The sequence below is a fragment of the Cimex lectularius genome, unplaced genomic scaffold (genome assembly GCF_000648675.2).
Source record: "Cimex lectularius strain Harlan isolate CLEC.00 unplaced genomic scaffold, Clec_2.1 scaffold57, whole genome shotgun sequence".
Lineage (NCBI taxonomy): Eukaryota > Metazoa > Arthropoda > Insecta > Hemiptera > Cimicidae > Cimex > Cimex lectularius.
In genome coordinates, this window is record NW_019392642.1 from 1,330,543 (window position 1) to 1,350,350 (window position 19,808).

A 19,808-nucleotide genomic window follows, 5' to 3' on the forward strand; every position below is an offset into this window, starting at 1 on the left:
AGTTCGGTTTCATTATATTCATACGACGTGTGCAGATGGTGTTAAGTGTACTAAAGTTGGGGTGGTTTGCGAAGAAACCATTCCAGAACGAATGCGTACTCGACAATAGCACCGTCAGGGGTTTGCTATTACATAAACTGAACGTAACCATGGCAAAAAGTCTACCCTCATAAAACGTATTAAAACGGCTGTATTATTAAACTGGATGATTTTCGAGGTCTGCCGGCAATTTATTGTAAATTATAAAAGATGGAATTGCCGGTGGACTGGGAGACGTGATGATAGGCTCAACTGTTCATTTGTATATTCGGGGTGATCGGCTACTCCTGTTACAAACTTTGCCAGTGGATTCTACATTCAAAATTGAACCAAAAAGTCCTAGTTAACTATGGTCCTAATCTCAACAGTTTCGGAGTTTTCCTCTTTTTCTGATTTTTTAAACTTTCACGACCTTGCTTCAAATAAACAATGATAACTCCAAACTAAAAGGTTTTGGACAAATCCGCTGATACCATTGAAAACCACGTTAAATTTCCAATAAGATATGATCAATATTGAACTTGTAAACGTGGGTGAAATAAGCATTTTAGTAGCCAGAACGTGGACAAATATTGTTTTTTTAAAGTTGAAAAATTTACTGTGGTGATTCTAAACTACTATTTCAAAATATAGAATTTAGCAAATTTCAGAAAAAAGAGGTTGACAAAATGATAAGGTGGAAACTAACTAAAATATTTATTTCACCCACGTTTACAAGTTTAGTATTGTTCACATCTTATTGGGAATTTAACTTATTTTTCAATGGTATGAACGGATTTGACCAAAACCTTTTAGTTTTGTAGTTATCATTGTTTATTTAAAGCAAGGTCGTGAAATTTTAAAAAATCAGAAATAGGGGAATTACCTCAAAACTGATAAGATTCGAACCATAGTTAATTAGGACTATTTGTTGGATTTTGAATGTAGAATCTAGGTTTAATAAATTCATTCAAAATTTCCTTAAGTTTTTTTATTTTTATTTTGTTAAATCTTTCCACCTTACCAATCCTCCTCCCACGGTTTTTTCTTTTCCTTTATCAATTTCTTCATCTTTGAAAAACGTAATTAAAAAAGCAATTACACCACAGAAAAGGATATTAAATGGAGTACGTTTTCTGAAATTCGCTGATCTCCAGGTTTGGAAATAGTAGTTTAGAATCACCTCAGTATGTTTTTCAACTTACAAAATTTTTTTTTCAAAGTTCTGGCTACTAAAACGCTTATTGCACCAAGTTTACAAGTTTAGTATTGATTACATATTATTGGAAATTTAACGTAGTTTAAATGGTATCAACGGATTTGTGGAAAACCTTTTCGTTTTGGAGTTATCATTGTTTATTTGAAACAAGGACGTGAAATTTAAAAAAATCAGAAATAGGGGAATAACTCCTAAACTCTTAAGATTAGGACCATAGTTAACAATGACTTTTTGGTTCAATTTTGAATGTAGGATCTACTGGCCAAGTTTGTAACACGAGTAGTCGACACACAGTATATGTACATTCTATAAATCAGTAATCAATATTAAACTGTTATTATTATATTAATCCATACATGTATTTAGTAGTCAAAATTGACCTATTAATTATTTTAATTAATTATACTTTTTATCTAAGGACATGGTTGAAAAGAAAAAGCTAGTGACAAGAGCGAGATACGAATCCAGACCTTAGATAAAAAATATAATTAATTTAACTAATTAGTATGGTCAATTACGACCACTAAATACATAATATAGGTTAATATAACAATTATATAAAGCAGTTTCCTCTCTTACAACTCCCCGTAGCCACTTTATAAGTCGACGAGAATCGAATTCTGATTACTCGATATTTAGAAATATCGCAAAAAGGGGAAAATTCGAAAGATTGCCGGTTGAGATGTCCTGTCTCAATGGTTTGAGCAGCGGCGTATTTAGCCGAAGGTCGTTGGTTCGAATCCCGCTCTTGACACTAGCTTTGTCATGTCATTCATCCCAATCAAGATTATAGAAAAAAATATTATTATTTTTATTCCAGTATACAGTTATACCGTAGAAATGTGTGGTGTTTAGTGACCGTTAGTTAATGATTCTTTGGAGATCGTAAGATGCGATCTGGTGTGACGTAGGTTTTAGAAAAAACATTTTCTTTATCGTGCGAACGTTTCGATGTTTATTGAGATCATCTTCAGGGCTCAAAGTGTTTCTTTTCCGTGTACATGTGCCATTCTTGTGTGTAGTGTTGAGAGTGCCAGTGACACACAAGGATGGCACATTTACACGAAAAACAAACACTTCACATTCTCGTTGTTTTGGTCCGTCAAGTTCTCTTCAATTAGATGGCGAAAAGAAGAAAATCTATCAAAGGTTCATCACTCTGCTGATTGGATAGTGAAATCTCACTTTCAGTTAATCGTTAATTACCACAAACAAAACTCACAAAATTTATTTGAAAATTAACATTAGAACAGATTAGCACTTTTACCGAGTGAAAATTGTTCGCTTATGTATAATTCAGTACAAAAATTGCATGATTAACGCCCTTATTTTTTGTGTTTTAATGTTGTGAAATTCACGCTGTTATTTTTCTTTTATAAAAATTACTGAAAATTTAATGTAGGTAATCTGTTCCTCGCAAGTTTTCTAGTATAAAATTTAGTATTTATTTTTATTGATGTTTGTGTACTATGCCAATGACTTTCTTAAGTTCAAATGTGCGAATGTTTGCTATAGACATAAAGAAACAGAATAAAATTATTTTCAGATTTCGCCGATTGTAGTCGAGCCTTACAACACGGTGCTTGGCACGCACGCGGCCATCAACAACGAGGATTGCACATTCATTTTCGACAACGAAGCCGTGTACGAAATCTGCGCCAGGAATCTCGACGTACATAATCCGACATACACAAATCTCAACAGACTCATTGCTCAGGTATTTATTGTGTTCCTGTTGTCTTTTCGTCTCGCGTTAATTAGAAAAAGAGACTCGGGCCGGGTGAAATTAGGGGAAAATTTTCGGTCAAAACCGATTAGTGATAACGATGCCGGCCCTTGAGCCGGCATTTTCTGGTGATTTCGCCACTTTTTGAGGTATTGTTCCGAAAATTAGCGCCTCCGTCTTATCATCGTCCGGATTCATCCAATTTAATGGAACGTCTCAGGAAAACGGGAAACGTCTCTTTGTTCCCCCTTTACGTCAGCTAAGCCCTCCACCATCAAACACATGAATTATAACAATGTAACTCCGACTCATTCGCCCTTCAACTTACTTTGATCAGACAACTTTGCTGAATCCACAATTATGCAATTTCACGACGTCTCGTTAATCTTTAAACAATTTTCCCACTTTTCCTACGAGAGTCCGCCATCGGCCGTTTTAACCGTACCGCTAACGACCGCTACGTAGGAAATTTCTACGTTGAAAATAATTAACGGAAACAGCCAGCTTATCAAGCCTTTTTGCTAGTGGAATGATAAATTGTCTCCTTCTTCCGTACTCCACGGCTGATAATGGACGTAATAAAGATTTATCTACTAGCTTTTGAACTATTTGACTTTGCTAGACTGTCGCAATTTCTTGTGGGAGTAAACGACAAATAATTTGCTTTTTACCCGGCCGAGTTAAACTCTCCGGAGTCTAAAGGCCAATTTATTGAGAGGAGAAAGTTTTGATGAACCGACAGAAGCCGCCTGTGATTAGTTTTTGTTTGCAGGTTGTGTAATCTCTGGAAACTCGATAAAAAGGTAGTGTTCCAAGTTCCAAATTCCAAATAAAATTACTGTTCACAAAATCTTGGTGTATAAAAATCGTTTGTGTATAACAGCTACTCTCTACATGTGGACATATCATTAACAGTCAAAAACTAAACGTAGAATGTAAGAATAATGCAATAAAATTATAAATCAAATTAAAATGAATCATCTTAAGATGAATATGTCATATTTTCCCTTTGTTCAAAAGTTATACAGAAGTTATAATTAAAATTTTATAATTAATGTAATTAATTCATGCGCTGTGAGTTGCACAAAATAAATGTTACAAAATAAATAAAATTCTCAAAAAAGAAAGCAGAAATAAAAAGAACATATTTTAAATGAAACTACACATTAAGAGCATAAGCTCACTGTAGGTGTAAGAGTTTTCATGTTAAGTAATTAATGAAAATCAATGGAATTTGCATATGCAATTGTAATGAATAAGTAATATTATTACGACTATATCATATATTTTTCCACGTTTTCTATTTAAATGGCTTTATCTTATTTTTATTTTGGCCTTGGAATGTTAAGAAATATTTTAAATTGTTTTTAAATTTACAAAACTTTTACCAAAATTTTATCTGTCAAGTAGTTTGATCATCCTAGTCAAGTAAACGCTCCTCATATAATGTGTTACATTTCGAAAGGGTTAAATTATCATTTTGGGCAAATTTTGCTGTATTCTGTTTTTTTAGAAGAATGGTTTTATGGCTTTTAACGAACAAAATCAATATGAATTTAATATAAATTCTTATACTGTCATTAAATTTAGTTTTGTAAACATTGTTTCGGTGGTGTTTCTAAAGCTGCTTTTGATGATAATTTTGATTGTACATTTCTCGAATTGTTTTCTATATTAATAAAATTACGTTGTAGGTAGATCCCCATGAAATCTTACAATAGACTGTTGAACATTAATTCTTTACTAATGATATTCTTTAGTTTTAGAACAAAATAATTAATATTCTACAAATCTAAATCTTTTAAATAATAATTATTAATATTCTAAGTTTGATGATTTCTAAGTAAGATGATTTATATGTAGTTGCCACTTTAAATTTTTAGAAATAGTATCATTGTTAAATATTTATATGATCAGTTTTGAAATTTTGGACAATGGAGCCGAAGAAATATTAGCGGCGGGTAGTAGAGCTAGACCAGGTGGAGGCAGAAAATCTACCTGAAACGCCACTCTGGTTACCTCTCTTTATGTTCCCCCATCGTACGGTGGGATATAGCATAATTAATGAAAAATGGGATACCCCCACTATGCTTATGAAGTAATGTTTGAAGCCCTAAAAGATGAATATAGAAAAGTAGAGAGAGAAATTAGGTCCAAATCGGCAAAGGGCGCGGAGTGTGCTTTGTACACAGCGGAACCAAACGCCATATCCCTCGCGCTGAACATGACCATAAATAAAAACCACAACTCGTTTTTTATGGTGTGACCTTATCAAGTACCTTGAAAACCACCCACCTCGGTTGTTGGCAGTCCGGGGTCAGACCTCGGACGTATTTGTATTCGAGGACCTACCATCAACTAAGTCATTTCACTCACCATAAATAAAAACCATAGCTCTGTTTATGTACTGACTCGCTCAGTGCGGTCCAAAAGCTCAGGAAAAGAGAGTCCGTGGGCCCACTAATATATAAGTTAAAGGGAATCGACGCATTTGAGAAAACGTGTTGCCACATAAGGATAGCCGGGAACAAAGAAACAGACAGGGCAGTCAAAAAAGTCGCGGGAAGACTCCATTACATGTTTCCTAACCTGTACGCCCAGCGGATTTAAAACTATTAATATCAAATACTGTAAAAGTAGAATGGGAAAATCGCCGGGCTCGTAAAAATAGAAATAACCCTGCTAAACTGTGGCAGGTTAAGAAAGACATCGGTCCCTGGTCCACGTAGAACGGTTCGAAAAGGGAACGGCCGTACTGACAGACTGCGCATAGTCATTCAAGAATAACTTGCACCTTCTAGCTGGAAGGCGACTGCTCGGATTATTATTATGTATAATAATATAACGGTCGAGCACATCTTCAATTGTAGAAGGCTTTTATAGGCAATATTTTGATATATCCTCGGACCTTCGAGTAGTGTTGGGGTACGGTTGCAGGCACAGATCGCTGTCCGGTTCCTCAGGGTCATAGGGATTTTTAAATGCATTTACTGCTTGTGTTGTGTTTATTTATTTATTTTTTGGAATGAATGTAGCGTGAAATGAAGGTGTTGTTTAACCCCACAATAAGGAACATCGAGTACTCTGGGGGGGGGGACCGGACTTCTATGTTTGTATCGGTGATGATGTATTATATATTTTGTGCCTATTCTGTATCTGTCAACTTGAAGTTCAATCGAGTGGCTACCGTTTTACGATATCAACATATTCATAAAACAGAGATTCAGTTACAGATCGAACCGGTCAAATTACTGTAGATTAAAACAAAAGATGCGTGAAAATCAAAAAAATTCTCAATATTTTATTACAAGCAGAAGACCGGCGATGTCCTCAGCTCTTTGCCAGCCCATCAACCCCCCGCATATTGGACATATTGGAGATAAATTAACTATGTTTTGGATAGTAGACTTTTGATTGTCAATCAATCATTGGGATCACGGATGGTAACCGGTGTTATTGGCTAGGTCTGTTCCGACGAAATCTTCATCTGACCACTGACAATTTCATTGAGAGCCGGTATTTTCCAAACGGTATATTATTACAATGCTATCTAACTGGCATCGACATCAAGAAGTCAAGCGAACTTCTTTAATTACAATCGATTGATAATCTTTACAACAATAATAAACAATTCGGGGTGATTATTAAGTGCTCATTGCAAAGAATCAAAGAGAAATAACGTAGGCAAATAAACTGCCGATTGATTACTGATTTGATACACGCATGTACAGAGTAGAGCTTACCACTTCTCGCAGTGCCCGGCAATTCCAACTTTCGTAATTTACAATAAATTACTGTCTGGCCTCGAGAATCACCCACCTAGGTTGTTAACAGTCCGGGGTCCGACCTCGGTCTTATTTGGGCTCTAGGGGCTACCAGCAACTAGGTCATTTCAGCCCTCAACATAATATGTTCTAATACCAAACCCACTCACTCAATAAATACTACTTATTTACATACCATTCACTCAGTTAGGGTGGTGGAGTAATCGATATCCCTACATCACCCGTTCAACTATTACATAACTAACCTTATTGAGGTCGATGCTCAATATTGCGCCACCGGCCCTCTCACACTACACATCCACGCTAATACATACATTCACCATCAGCACACTTGGAACACAAAACTCATTACTACATACAATAAAACATCCTTATTTTCTCCAAGAATTGGAAAATGAGGTCCAGATACTCGCTGCCGTGCTCAAGCACAATTATCATATCGGGTGGCAGACGCGCTGTACAAATGGAGCACAGAATTGCACCCTTCAATTAGGTAGGACACATCGAACAACCTTTCTCTGCATGCACACGTACACATAAACTGTTTATATACGATGAATTGATAAATTTATTGTTATATATTTGTACATGGCAGTTAACAACATGCTTCAAAAGGCACTGGAATTTTTAACAACCTTCATTTCGTGAGTTATGTCCCTAGAAATGTGTACATGAAATTAAACATTTCAATTTCCAATACGTCAGTGCAATTTTGCCTGGCAATTTAAACGTTGTATGGCAGCTGAAAAACCGAATCGGCGAGGTTGTCTTATTCAAATATATATTCGAGATTACAGGTAGGTTATGCAAAGCGATTTGAGAAAGGGACTGAGAGAATTGTCGTAAATTAAAGGGAACCCGCTGTAAAGTTGTATTCGGACGTGATTGCTCCTGAATAGAGTGGCTCTCTGACGAAATTATTCCCTTTCTATTTCACTCTCAACTGCGACAAGAACAAAAGTGCTTCGATCCACGGAAGCCCCAGATTAAACTCGACAGGTTTATAAATAGATCCCGACTTGTATTTTTCAACAACACACGCTATTTGATATTGTCATTTAGTGTTTTATCTGTATATGTCTTATTGTCAAGATTTGATTTTCCGTTTTCGCAGAGCTTTTGAAAATAAGCGAACTCTCCAACCACGACGAGAATTTTTTTAAAATTTGTTACCTATACATGATAGAGTACTATACAAATACGTACACATGATTAATACTTCACACAGCACAACACTAACACTAATGCCAGCACTGCACCGGTAGAACACATGCTTTGAGGAGCCAGCCATTGCTGCCACTCAGTGTGTACGATTAGGGTTCAAGGAGATCCCGAGGCCATCGTCAGTTCAGGCGGCGTGGTGAGTTGTCAGGATGGGAATGATTGGAGAGGGCTCGAGTAGTATGGTTAGGCTGGTGCGAAAGGTTGGTGTGGAAGGTTTGGAATCTAGACCGGATTAGTTCGTTGACAAAAGGAATGTTGAGGTCTTTGTGGATAGTAAGGTTAATGACATAATAAGGTGCTTTGACAATTTGTCTAAGGACTTTCGATTGGAAGGACTGGATGCGCTGGATATTAGAAGGCTTAGCAGTACCCCACAGCTCCACTCCACAATGTCCATATTGGAATTAGTAAAGTCTTGTACAGTGTTAGCTTTGTGTTAATTGGCAAAGTTCGGTCTTAGAAGTCTTCGTAGTAGACCAAGTCTTGTATTAAGTTGCTGCTTTTTAAGTCTAGTGTGGGGATTCCACGTCAGTCTGCTGTCGAGATATAGTCCCAGGTATTTGACGAGTGGAAACTGGTATCTCTTTGTTGTTGATGTACAATGGATGGCAAGACTACTTTTTCAGCGTAAAAGTACACTGAGTGCATTTTTCTTCGTTTACTCTTCTCCTCCATTTTTTACACCAATCTTCGATAAGCTCAAGGTGTTCCTGGATGTTGGAGGTAGCTTGGACAGGATTCGTATTAGAGGATAGGATTGTGGTGTGATAACAGTGTCAGGATGTATTGGTAGTTCAGGTGTATAAATGGTACATAGGATAGGACCAAGGATACTACCTTGCGGTACACCGGCCTGTATCTGTTTGACTTCCGAGAATTCATTGCCGCACCTCACTCTGAAACAGCGATCAGTTAGGTAGGATTTCAATAAAAGGGAATACTAATGAGAAAGTAGGAAGCGCTTAAGTTTATAAAAGTATATTTGGATTCCAGACCCTCACTACGGGAATAAAACAAGTCCTCAATTTGGTAAATAGGTCAGCTTGTTTAACTTTATAGTACATTGTCAATTGAGCTGGGCAAAATCACCTTTTGGTAACAAAATAAATTTTTCCCAAGTGAGGACGTACGAAGGACAAGAAATCCAGGACGAAGGACCACTCTTTTATTCAAATCAGCAAGCCCAATCCGATACCTCATTGTAAGTGCGACGAAGCAGAATTTTATTTAGTCCTTTCAACCGTCGACAATAAAGGTGAAAGAATTGCTTTACTTCGGAACACACCCTACTAAAACGTATTTGAACGCCAAATTCTTTATTTGAAAATTCCTCGAATAAACGTGAATTCCGTTTGTGCAATATTTCAGATTGATTCCGCCTTCTTCTGATGTAAAATCACTCTCAATTCTTCCCTTTTTCCTCTTTATTTGGTAAGAGTTTTTACTAAAAACAATCGATAGAGCTTCACCCTGTGATGGATGTGGATCTAGGTAGATATTTGAATTCCCCTGAAATTGAATAGTCGATAGGTGAGTGACAAGACGTTATTTATCATTCTTACGAGTTTCTTTCCAGTCAGTATTAGAGCCGCCACCTAGAAAAATCAAGTATACGAAAAGATCTTCTGTTACGTTCCAACAAATTCGACGATTTATCACCGGTCGGATTAGGTATAAAAGCGCAAAAGTGCTACAACTTCCATTTAAAATTGTATCATTTAAACCGGCCTGAATATTTTAAATGACAGTTGTTTGGCAATAAAACGCCTTTAAATCGATAACCGGTGTCGAGAGGGTGATCCTGCCAAAATGAGAGGCGTTTCAGTCAAGCTCAGCTAAAAATAAACTTAAAACCGTTTTTGCTACTTTTAGGGAAGTTGAAAATTTACGGAGACCGGAAGTTGAGAACTAAGCAAATTAAATCCTCAATTTCCGACTTTCCGGAATTCTACACGCGTCCAACATCATACCTCAAATAAAATTATCCCACTCAAGTGTTATTTGGAAGAGGAGACAATTCATCCTCGGTGCATATTTAATCAACTCGAAAAGATGCGAGGCTCTAAAATAGAACAATTCTGAAAGTACAGCTAAACATATGAAAATCGGGCGTTATGAACGATGTGGCGGTCGTGATAAAGGGATATACAACAACATAACAAAGATAACCATACCCGTCATTCACCAAATAAATTTGATAACCACGTACTCTCTTATAATGAAAAATTGCATGAAATCAAGCTACTCATCATAACCAAATCGATACAACAGAGTAATTCACTTTGCACGTAAAATTAACCAGTAATCGATTAACGTAAATAAATTGAATGGTTCAAGCAAATATTTTAATTTATTATGTTAAACATGATGCTTAATCACTCCATTGAATCTGACTAAATAAAATATATAATTTTCTTTTATTAATGAAATGCAGGGCTTTGCCATCGCTTTCCATTTTGGAACTTTGTCCTTTTGGGATTCATCTATATTTCATATCCTTTCAGTGGGAAGATAATTTTCGCTTCCGTACGAATTTTGTAGATTCTCTTACAATTCAGTATTATTCATATTTGAGATTCTCCTATAAGCCCTTTTAACGGCCTTGCCTGCCCCACCCTCCTTCCATTACCAGAGTTAAATCTTCAAAAGAGGAAGATCAAAGCGGCCCAAGACATGTTGTTCCCTTTGAAAAACGCCGATCACTTTGTGGGATTTGAACCCTTAAAATAAGGCCCTGCTCGAAACGTTTTGCGCTCCCTTGAAGTAAAACGGTCGATGAGTTAGTACTTCTATTAACTCGTTGGAGGACCAACGCATTCAAAACATCATTTATGTCGGCCGGCTAATTCGAAAAACGAAAACTAATTAAAATTCGTGCAATACATAATTGAAAAGAAGCATAATATTGAAAAATTCTTACCAGCGCAAATTAATCAAACATTAATAGAAGACTTAATAGTTAATATATGATGACCAACAATAATTATTTCTAATAACATTCCGAATAACCTGTGCACGCTTGAGGAACGGCAACAAGCAGTGATCGCTGTCCCAATATCTCAGTGCTGTAAATATTGTAAATTGTACATAGATCTTTGTCCGTTTATGTATGTGTTATTTATATGAACGAATTATTTATTTGCGTGAATGGCGAGGCAAATCCCCCCCAACTACCCCGAAGATGGAGTATTCTTAAGCGGCACTTACACGATTAATACTATTGACAATATCAGTACCACCGCGAATATCGTCATCCCTACACGGTCAATATTATTGTCAATGTGAGGTGTTTAGTGGTCGTTAGTCAATCATTATTCCGAGATAGTGAGATGCGGCCCTGAAGATGATCTAGATAAAGATAGAAACGTTGGCACGATAAAGAAAATGTTTTTCTAAAACCTACTTCACACCGACCGCATCTCACGATCTCCGAATAATCATTATTGTCAATTGCAAATCAATAAATGTGCTCAGTACGTTTGTTTCCACAATTCGGACAAGTGAAATTGTGTCTTTCCAAGTGAATTTTCGTGGCGTCCTGTGTTTTGAAAACATGGACAATCGAAAAAAAGAAATTTTGAAGATTTGAAGTTCTCTGTCATCATCGCCTGCAACTATCAGCGAAGCTATGATTAAAATGTGTGAAACTCAAATTACTCAATAAAAGTCCGTGGGCTTCGTCTTCTGGGCGTTCGGTCCCCTCGTCTTCCACTTTCTTCCACTTGACTCGTTTACCGTTTCAAAGTCTTCAGACATTGTCTCAAGGTCACTCGTATAATCAATCCATAATGCTCCGCACAGAAATAACGTCACACCGACCGCATCTCACCATCTCCGAATAATCATTATTGTCAATTGCAAATCAATAAATGTGCTCAGTACGTTTGTTTCCACAATTCGGACAAGTGAAATTGTGTCTTTCCAAGTGAATTTTCGTGGCGTCCTGTGTTTTGGAAACATGGACAATCGAAAAAAAGGTTGTGTAGCCATAATTATGGCTATCGGAACTATTCCTCGAGTTCAGCGAAATCGATGGATGAAAGAGTGGTTGAAGAAAAGTGAAGAATATTCTCAAATGAGTCTGCTGAAAGAAATCAGATTGACAGATGCGGAAGATTTTCAAAATTATTTCCGAATGAAAGAAAGTACGTTCATAAAATTATTAAAAATGTGAAACCAGTGAGAAGGCAGAACACAAAGATGAGGTAATGCATTCCTGTTAATGAGTGATTAGCCTTAACCTGACGTTAGCTACATGAAGAAATTTTGAAGTTTGAAGTTCTCTGTCATCATCGCCTGCAACTATCAGCGAAGCTATGATTAAAATGTGTGAATCTCAAATTACTCAATAAAGGCCCGTGGGCTTCGTCTTCTGGGCGTTCGGTCCCCTCGTCTTCCACTTTCTTCCACCTGACTCGTTTACCGTTTCAAAGTCTTCAGACATTGTCTCAAGGTCACTCGTATAATCAATCCATAATGCTCCGCACAGAAATAACTACTTTCCTACGAAAGCACGGCACAACTAAGTATTGACAATATTATTGAATCTGACCCTAGACTGCAATAATATTGACAATATCCCCTCCACTTTTGAATATTGACGCTCCGAGATTAGAAAATCTGGATTTCATCGATATCGCTTCAATATCGACCGTCAATACTCTTTTTTTCACCTTACATGATCAATGTTATTGTCAATATCCTACTGTATTGTCAATATTATTGATCGTGTAAGGGCCGCATAAGAAAATAGAGAGTTGGTTAGCGTTATATCATAAAACATCATAACATGGCTGGAGAAATTGTAAAAGAGTTAACAGTTTAAAACGCGAGAAACATAAGAAAATAAATACAAAGCTAACTTCTAATGCTGAAAAAAGTCACACAGGCAGTTTTTTTTCAAGAGATATTGTCTTCATTAGAAATCGTGTGAAAATTAGAAATGTGCGAAATATTCCCCAGTTTCAGATGGAGGTGCTGAAAGTGATAACCAACATTTCGGAACATAAGCCAATTTTTTAAAATTCTTTTCAGTCTATTGTGCATCTTTAGTCTAATGTGTTCCCTTTACCACCTTCGCTACACCAATAATTCCAAATATCAGCAACCACTACAGCAATCAGCCGCTCAATAATACCGATATTTTGGTAGTAACACGGCACACCTAATCTCAAATGGAAAGTCCTTTATTGATTCGATAAAATTCTTGGGGTTTTTCAGTTCTCTCAGTGTCACAGTTAACATTTTAGTAGGTTGAGTGCAATTTCTGAGATTATCTGCCGTTGAATGCTTTCTTTCAGCCGACAGTACAGTTACATCGTATGATGAAACGGTCGCACGGAATTATTTAAAAAAATTGTTTTCATGGTATCTTAATTACTCAAAGAAACTGCTAAATGCACCTACTTCATTTCTTCTTTGGCTTTTTTGAGATGTGTAATAAACGCGATTAGATTTTTTTTCGGTCTTGTAAACAAACGACGGTAAGATAACCAAAGAACAACGACGCGTCTACGACCCATGTTACAACTATACTGAAACAACAGGGACGGTCATATATCGGACGACAAAATCTCGTGCAATTTTTTTTAAAATGGTTATTCACATATCGTGAGATGCGGTCTGGTGTGATGTAGGTTTCAGAAAAACATTTTCTTTATCGTGCCAACGTTTCGATCTTTTATTGAGATCATCTTCAGGGCCTGGGATTTACAAACAATGTTTACATTTAACAAATACATTGTAAATGTAAACATTGTTTTATAAATCCCAGGCCCTGAAGATGATCTCAATAAAAGATCGAAACGTTGGCACGATAAAGAAAATGTTTTTCTGAAACCTACATCACACCCGACCGCATCCCACGATATCTGAATAACTATCGATTAACGGTCACTAATCTCTACACATTTTTTTTAAATTTATTGCATGCTCCCTTTTTATATTACGTGCTTATAACAAGTGTGCTTGTAATATATCAAATAATTACATTTTTATTTATAATATATGGTGCTTGTGTGTAGATGAAATGAATTTAATAATGTTATTATAATTTTGTCTTACTTACTCTCACAGGTATATCACAGTAAATTAAAGTCTATAGAATCGAGAAACTTTAGAAAGTGTTCACTGTAAAGTTCGTAAGCGTATTCCAGGTTGGTGGCTAGGCGCCTCCCGTCATCTCGAACCGCTCAAACTCTCATCTGGGCTTATCAAATAAAGTACAGTAGAACAGTATCTGATCCCATGTCTGTTCCTCCGCTGCAATGACATTTTGGTTCCTCTACAATCTTGAAACGATGAAGGTATGCTCGATTTTCCTCCTGCCCAGTAAGTACTTGGGGCAACTTACAATGGTGTTTAAATGTTGAGATTGCTCGGGCAGTTATCATTGGGAAGAACCTTGTGATGTCAAGCCCTTTTGTTGTTGCCGACCATTGTTTTTCCCATCCATCCTTGCTTTCTTGTCTCGTCTTGGAGTGTATATAGCTAATCGGCACACGATAAAAGCTAATTTCGTCCTTGCTATTGGCTGCCTCCTTCGCTAATGTGTCAGCAATATAAAAGAGGCCGACAGCACGATAAAAGATCGGCTAACTTTTTATCGTCTGACAATGTCGTCTAGGGTGAATCGGCCTTAAATGATAACAACAGTATTAAATCATCTGCTGATTTTCCTTCAACTCTTTACTTCTAATAATCTGAATCTCGTATGGTATGAATGAAAAAAATAAATGTAATGTTATGTGCCAAGCTTTCGGCCTGTTTTTGGTCATCATCAGGATAAAGCAATATTTAAAATATCTTCAAATGGATACGATTAAGGTGAATAAATTGTTTCAAATTTCTTTGACGATGGATTTCATCTTCAAAGAAATCAAATAGATGCCGTCAATTGAACGGCCGGATGTTATTTAATTGCCCCAGTAATTCCATTTTGTTGTGGTATCCTTTCGAAACATCGGCGGTTCAAAATAAGCTATTGTTTTGGCCTGATCAAAAGAAAGAAAAAAAACGCATAAAGAATGGCAGACGTAAACAGATGGTTCGAGTCCTCTGTAATATGAAATTAAGGTTCAACGAGATCCGATGACGCCAGTCACCCCGGACGACCTGTGTGATATTGAACCCTCGCAAATCTGATAGTCATTTGCAGTTCACTGCGATAGATAGAAATGCCGTACAACGATTTCTAGGTTAAGGACATTCAAAACGGATAAAATATTTTTTTTAATGAATTTTATATATCGCTGATTTCCCATGGGAGCGAGTTTATCGCGGCGGCTGTCTGTCAACGTTGGCAACTTTCGCGCTAATTTAACACTTTTAGGTACTCTCGAACTTAAGCTCCCGGTATTGTTTTTTGAATTTGTTATTGAGTCGAGACTGTAAATAGTTCAAGATGGCAGGAATTTGCTTTCGCATGATAATTTAATCTACCTATTGGTGTTACATGTACAAAAATTTACGGTGTAAAAAAAAACATAAATATATTTACTCAATTAATTATACACAATTTTTTCAAAATGAAAACCCACGACTTTCGGCCAAATACGCCGCTGCTTTACCACTTGAGGTATCGTGACTTCAATCCACTCTGACACCAACTTCCCATCTCAACCCAACCTTTCGAATTTTCCATCTTTTTTGCCATTTTTCAAATGTCGTGCAATCTATTTGATTCTCGGCCAGAATTGAAATGGCCGCGGAGAGCTTTAGTGAAGATATACTTCATTTTAACTTATTCAATTCACTAGTTTTCGTGGTCTGCTGGACCAATTAATATCTTTCAATTAATTAAGGTTTTAGTTTAGATAAAAAAGTCAATGTCACGCGCGGGATTCGAACCCACGAAACATTTCAATTGAAATACTTTGATTGAATATAAAAAATATTTTTTGCATAGTATAAATTCACTTTTTTCCACATTCTACATTTATTTGTCTAATTTAAACAATGTTTGTAAATCCCAGGCCCTGAAGATGATCTCAATAAAGATCGAAACGTTGGCACGATAAGAAAATATTTTTCTGAAACCTACATCACACCAAACCGCATCTCACGATATCCGAATAATCATTAATTATTTAAATACTCAATTAATTATACACAATGTTTTGGAAATGAAAAGTTGCAAAAACTTACAATTGGAATAAAACGGGGAGTCGAAATGAGAAGTTTGTGGCATGGGCGATCAAAGTCACGGTAACTCAAGTGGTAGAGCAGCGGCGTATCTAGCCGAAAGTCGTGGGTTCGAATCCCGCCTGTGATACAAATTTTTCATTTTGAAAAAATTGTGTATAATTAATTGAGTATTTATATGATTAAGCATATACTGATAAAAATAACTAAAAAGTTAGTTTAAACATATTTATTTATTATTAAACCGAATTGTTTCCAACATACTGATGTTTGAAACAATCCGTTTTAACAAGATAATATAACTTTGTACCTTGAATTAATATGTGTCCATAATGTATATCAAATACATGACTTAAAGCATTAACATCGTCATGCTGAACCAGTATTGGTCACTTATTGGGTCCATTGTGGCATCATTAGTGAGGAAGGAGTTCAACAAACGCGAGGGAATACGGACCCAATGATGCTAGGCAGGTTCAACAGTTCACTGACTCGCGGACATTGAGCATAAACACTACTCTCCTAGCCTATAAACTCTTTCAGTTAGACCTCGGAGGAACTTATATTTGTAGCGTGTGGTGATTAGTGACCGTCAATCGATAATTATTCAGAAATCGTGAGATACGGTCTGGTGTGATGTAGATTTCAGAAAAACATTTTCTTTATCGTGCCAACGTTTCGATCTTTATTGAGATCATCTTCAGAAGATTCGAACCCACGAAACATTTTAATTGAAATACTTTGATTGAATATAAACAATCTTTTTTGCATTGTATAAATTCACTTTTTTCCACATCCTACATGTATTTGTCAAATTTAAACAATATTTGTAAATCCCAGGCCCTGAAGATGATCTCAATAAAAATTGAAAACCCATAAGGTGGGGTTGAGATGGGCAAGTTGATGTCCGAGTGGATCGAGGTCACGATAGCTCAGGTGGTAGAGCAGCGGCGTATCTAGCCGAAGGTCGTGGGTTCGAATCCCTCTCGTGCCATTAACTTTTTTTCATCTCAACTAAAAACCTTAATTAATTGTAATATATAAATTGGTCAAGCGGACCACGAAATTAGTGAATTCAATTCCGCAGGATGTTATCGAATATCTTTGCCAAGAAATGCAAAAGCTTTTAATTAATTTTGTCCATAAGTGTACATCGATATTTCCGTTATATAGAAATATCGTTGCCATCAGTAGAAACCAGTCAATAGTTGACACGAGTATGGAGTAGTCAGTGGTTCAGTAAAGTTGTGACACGGTACAATTGATCACGAAGATGAATCTAGACCTTTATTCGATTTTTAATTAGACCCTCCTTTGTGCATTTTAAGCAGTTATTAAACCTTAGGGGTATTCACGATGTTTGTAAGATGAATTTCATGAATTTTTTCAATTTTTTCACAACTTTACTACGAGCATTTTAATATATCAATAAGACGCTCAGCGGACCAGTCGCCCGTGAAACTGCGGTAACGATAATGCTATACAAACAGTGGCTTCATGAAAGATGTTACCGTTCGACCGTGGATTTTCTGCTTGACCTTTCTTTTAAAATGTGTCGATCTTCCCATCCAACCAATTTATAACGGCCCACTTTCTTTCGATAAGGAAGAAAAATTACTTGGAAATCCGACAAAAGCTCCGTAAATTATTACGCTTTCAAAATAGTCACCCCTCTTTCGGGCATGAGGCCAATACTCGCAATTTTTCCATTTGAAACTGATCTAGTAAAATATGGTTTGTCTAATTGGATTTTTTTAATTTGTTGTACAAATTGTAATTTGTAGTACATTGCAACTACCTTCAAGTAGGCAACATATAACAATAAGCAAGGTAATAGGAGTATTCACGATCTTTGTGCTAAAACTGTTAACTCTGTTAGGTCCTGTTAGATCGAGAAAAATGATGACGGAATTTTTTTATTTTTATGTTTTTAATTTAAATCCTTAACAAATACATTGCTCTGTTGTGCTAATCTTGTGTAAATCAGCATTTACATATTATCATTTATCAATACTGACATGGTTGTACTATGGCACGTGATGTATGGCTGAGTCCTTAACAATAGTAAATACTGACATAATTTAAATAAATAAGAAAATGTAACAGCATTATAACAGCATAATAATAACAATTAATAATTCTTCAATCAGAGATTATCGGGGTATTCACGATCTTTGTGTTAACCCTGTTAAGTCTGTTAGGTCCTGTTAGATCGAGAAAAATGATGACGTAGCCTTTTCAGAATCGGCCAGTTAACATTGCACGATCTAACAGGCCCGAGCCAATGTTAGGTGTTAGGTCGAAAATGTAGTCACATTGGTGTCCGTTAGGGCGTAGGTAACCAACATGGCAGCCATGAATTTAACAGCTGTTTTTGTTTCCCGTATTTATATTCTTAAATACGCATTAATTAAATCAGACCAACAATTTTTGGCCTGTCGTTATACTCTCATTCATAAAAGATACATCAGATATGCGGCTATTGCCATCGAAGTTCCCTACGAAACTCTGCGAGACACCGTTAGACGTTTTCGAGGAACTGGGTCCTACCATAGATGACCCGGTTCTGGACACCCTAGGTTAACTGAACCACAGGATGACCGTTTTTTGACTTTGAGAATTTTGCGAAACCGGCACCTTACTCTTGTGTAAGTGATTTATCAACTCCAGGAATTTTTTTTTTGGCCTTGTGTTTTTACATCTGCCATAACAATGGTGAATAGTGTGGGAGAGGCATACTACCCTCCAATCTTCTTGATTAAATAACTAAACCATTAGCCACAATGAAATTGTATATCCCATTCTGATAAGGGGGTGGTTTACTTTACTCAAAATTATACTGCTTTTAGTAGGTAAGAACAAGCCGCACTGTAAAATCGCAGAATACAATTGATCTCTGAATTTTGTGGTTAGAAGGCAGGATAAAAAGATGTGGTCCTGGTACGCCAAAGAGCTTAATACCAGTACCGATAAACCCAGGCCCTGAAAATGATCTCAATAAAAGATCGAAACGTTGGCACGACAAAGAAAATGTTTTTCTGAAACTTACATCACACCAGACCGCATCTCACGATTTCTAAATAATTATATTTGTAACTTTAAGCCGGACACCCACTAACTCATACATCGACTTACTTGATACCGATTTTGCGTTTTATTTGAAGTATGTATAAGTTTATGTATTAATCACATTAGTGTAGAGGCTTAAAATGATTATGAGCAGATTAGTTTTAACGCTCTTTCTTAATCTTTTGCATTAGGACGAGGTTATTTTTCTAAATAAAAACTATCCCAATGAATTTTACTTCTTTAGAAGTGGACGAAGATAAAATGCCTGTCAAGCAACCCCCAAACTGCATTAATCTAAAATGTTGGCCGGACAGCGGCTTCAAGCATTGAAGTGTCTTTTCACAGTTATTCCACTAGGAGAAGATTTTTAAAGAAATTTATTGTAAATGAATTCCTTTTTAAAAAAAAGTCCGTTCTAATCTGTACATGTCACAGAAACGTCATCCTAACAATACCTAAAAATTATGAAAAGAATTGGTAAGTGTTACCAATTTTTAAGCTTATTTTTACGTAGGACTTAACTTTTACCTTCAAAACGGCGACTCTGACAAAACAGTAACTGGACACTTCCCGTTGTCAGAAAGCACACTTTGAACCAAAAGAGACGTATTTGCTTAAATAAAAT

The 19,808-nt window shown here is 36.4% G+C and overlaps 1 protein-coding gene across 6 annotated transcripts in view; it reads left to right on the forward strand.

Moving 5' to 3' along the window:
- The window catches only part of LOC106661759 (tubulin alpha-3 chain-like), a 58,417-nt gene that overhangs the window by 25,198 nt on the left and 13,411 nt on the right, over window positions 1-19,808 (forward strand). For 5 of the 6 annotated variants that reach the window (XM_014385365.2, XM_014385366.2, XM_014385364.2 and 2 more), the window contains one exon: window positions 2,784-2,954. The exons of the other annotated variant lie outside the window; for it this stretch is intronic. In XM_014385365.2, coding sequence (XP_014240851.1) covers window positions 2,784-2,954 — 171 coding nt within the window. The remainder of the gene's footprint in view (window positions 1-2,783; window positions 2,955-19,808) is intronic. 6 annotated transcript variants of the gene reach the window in all.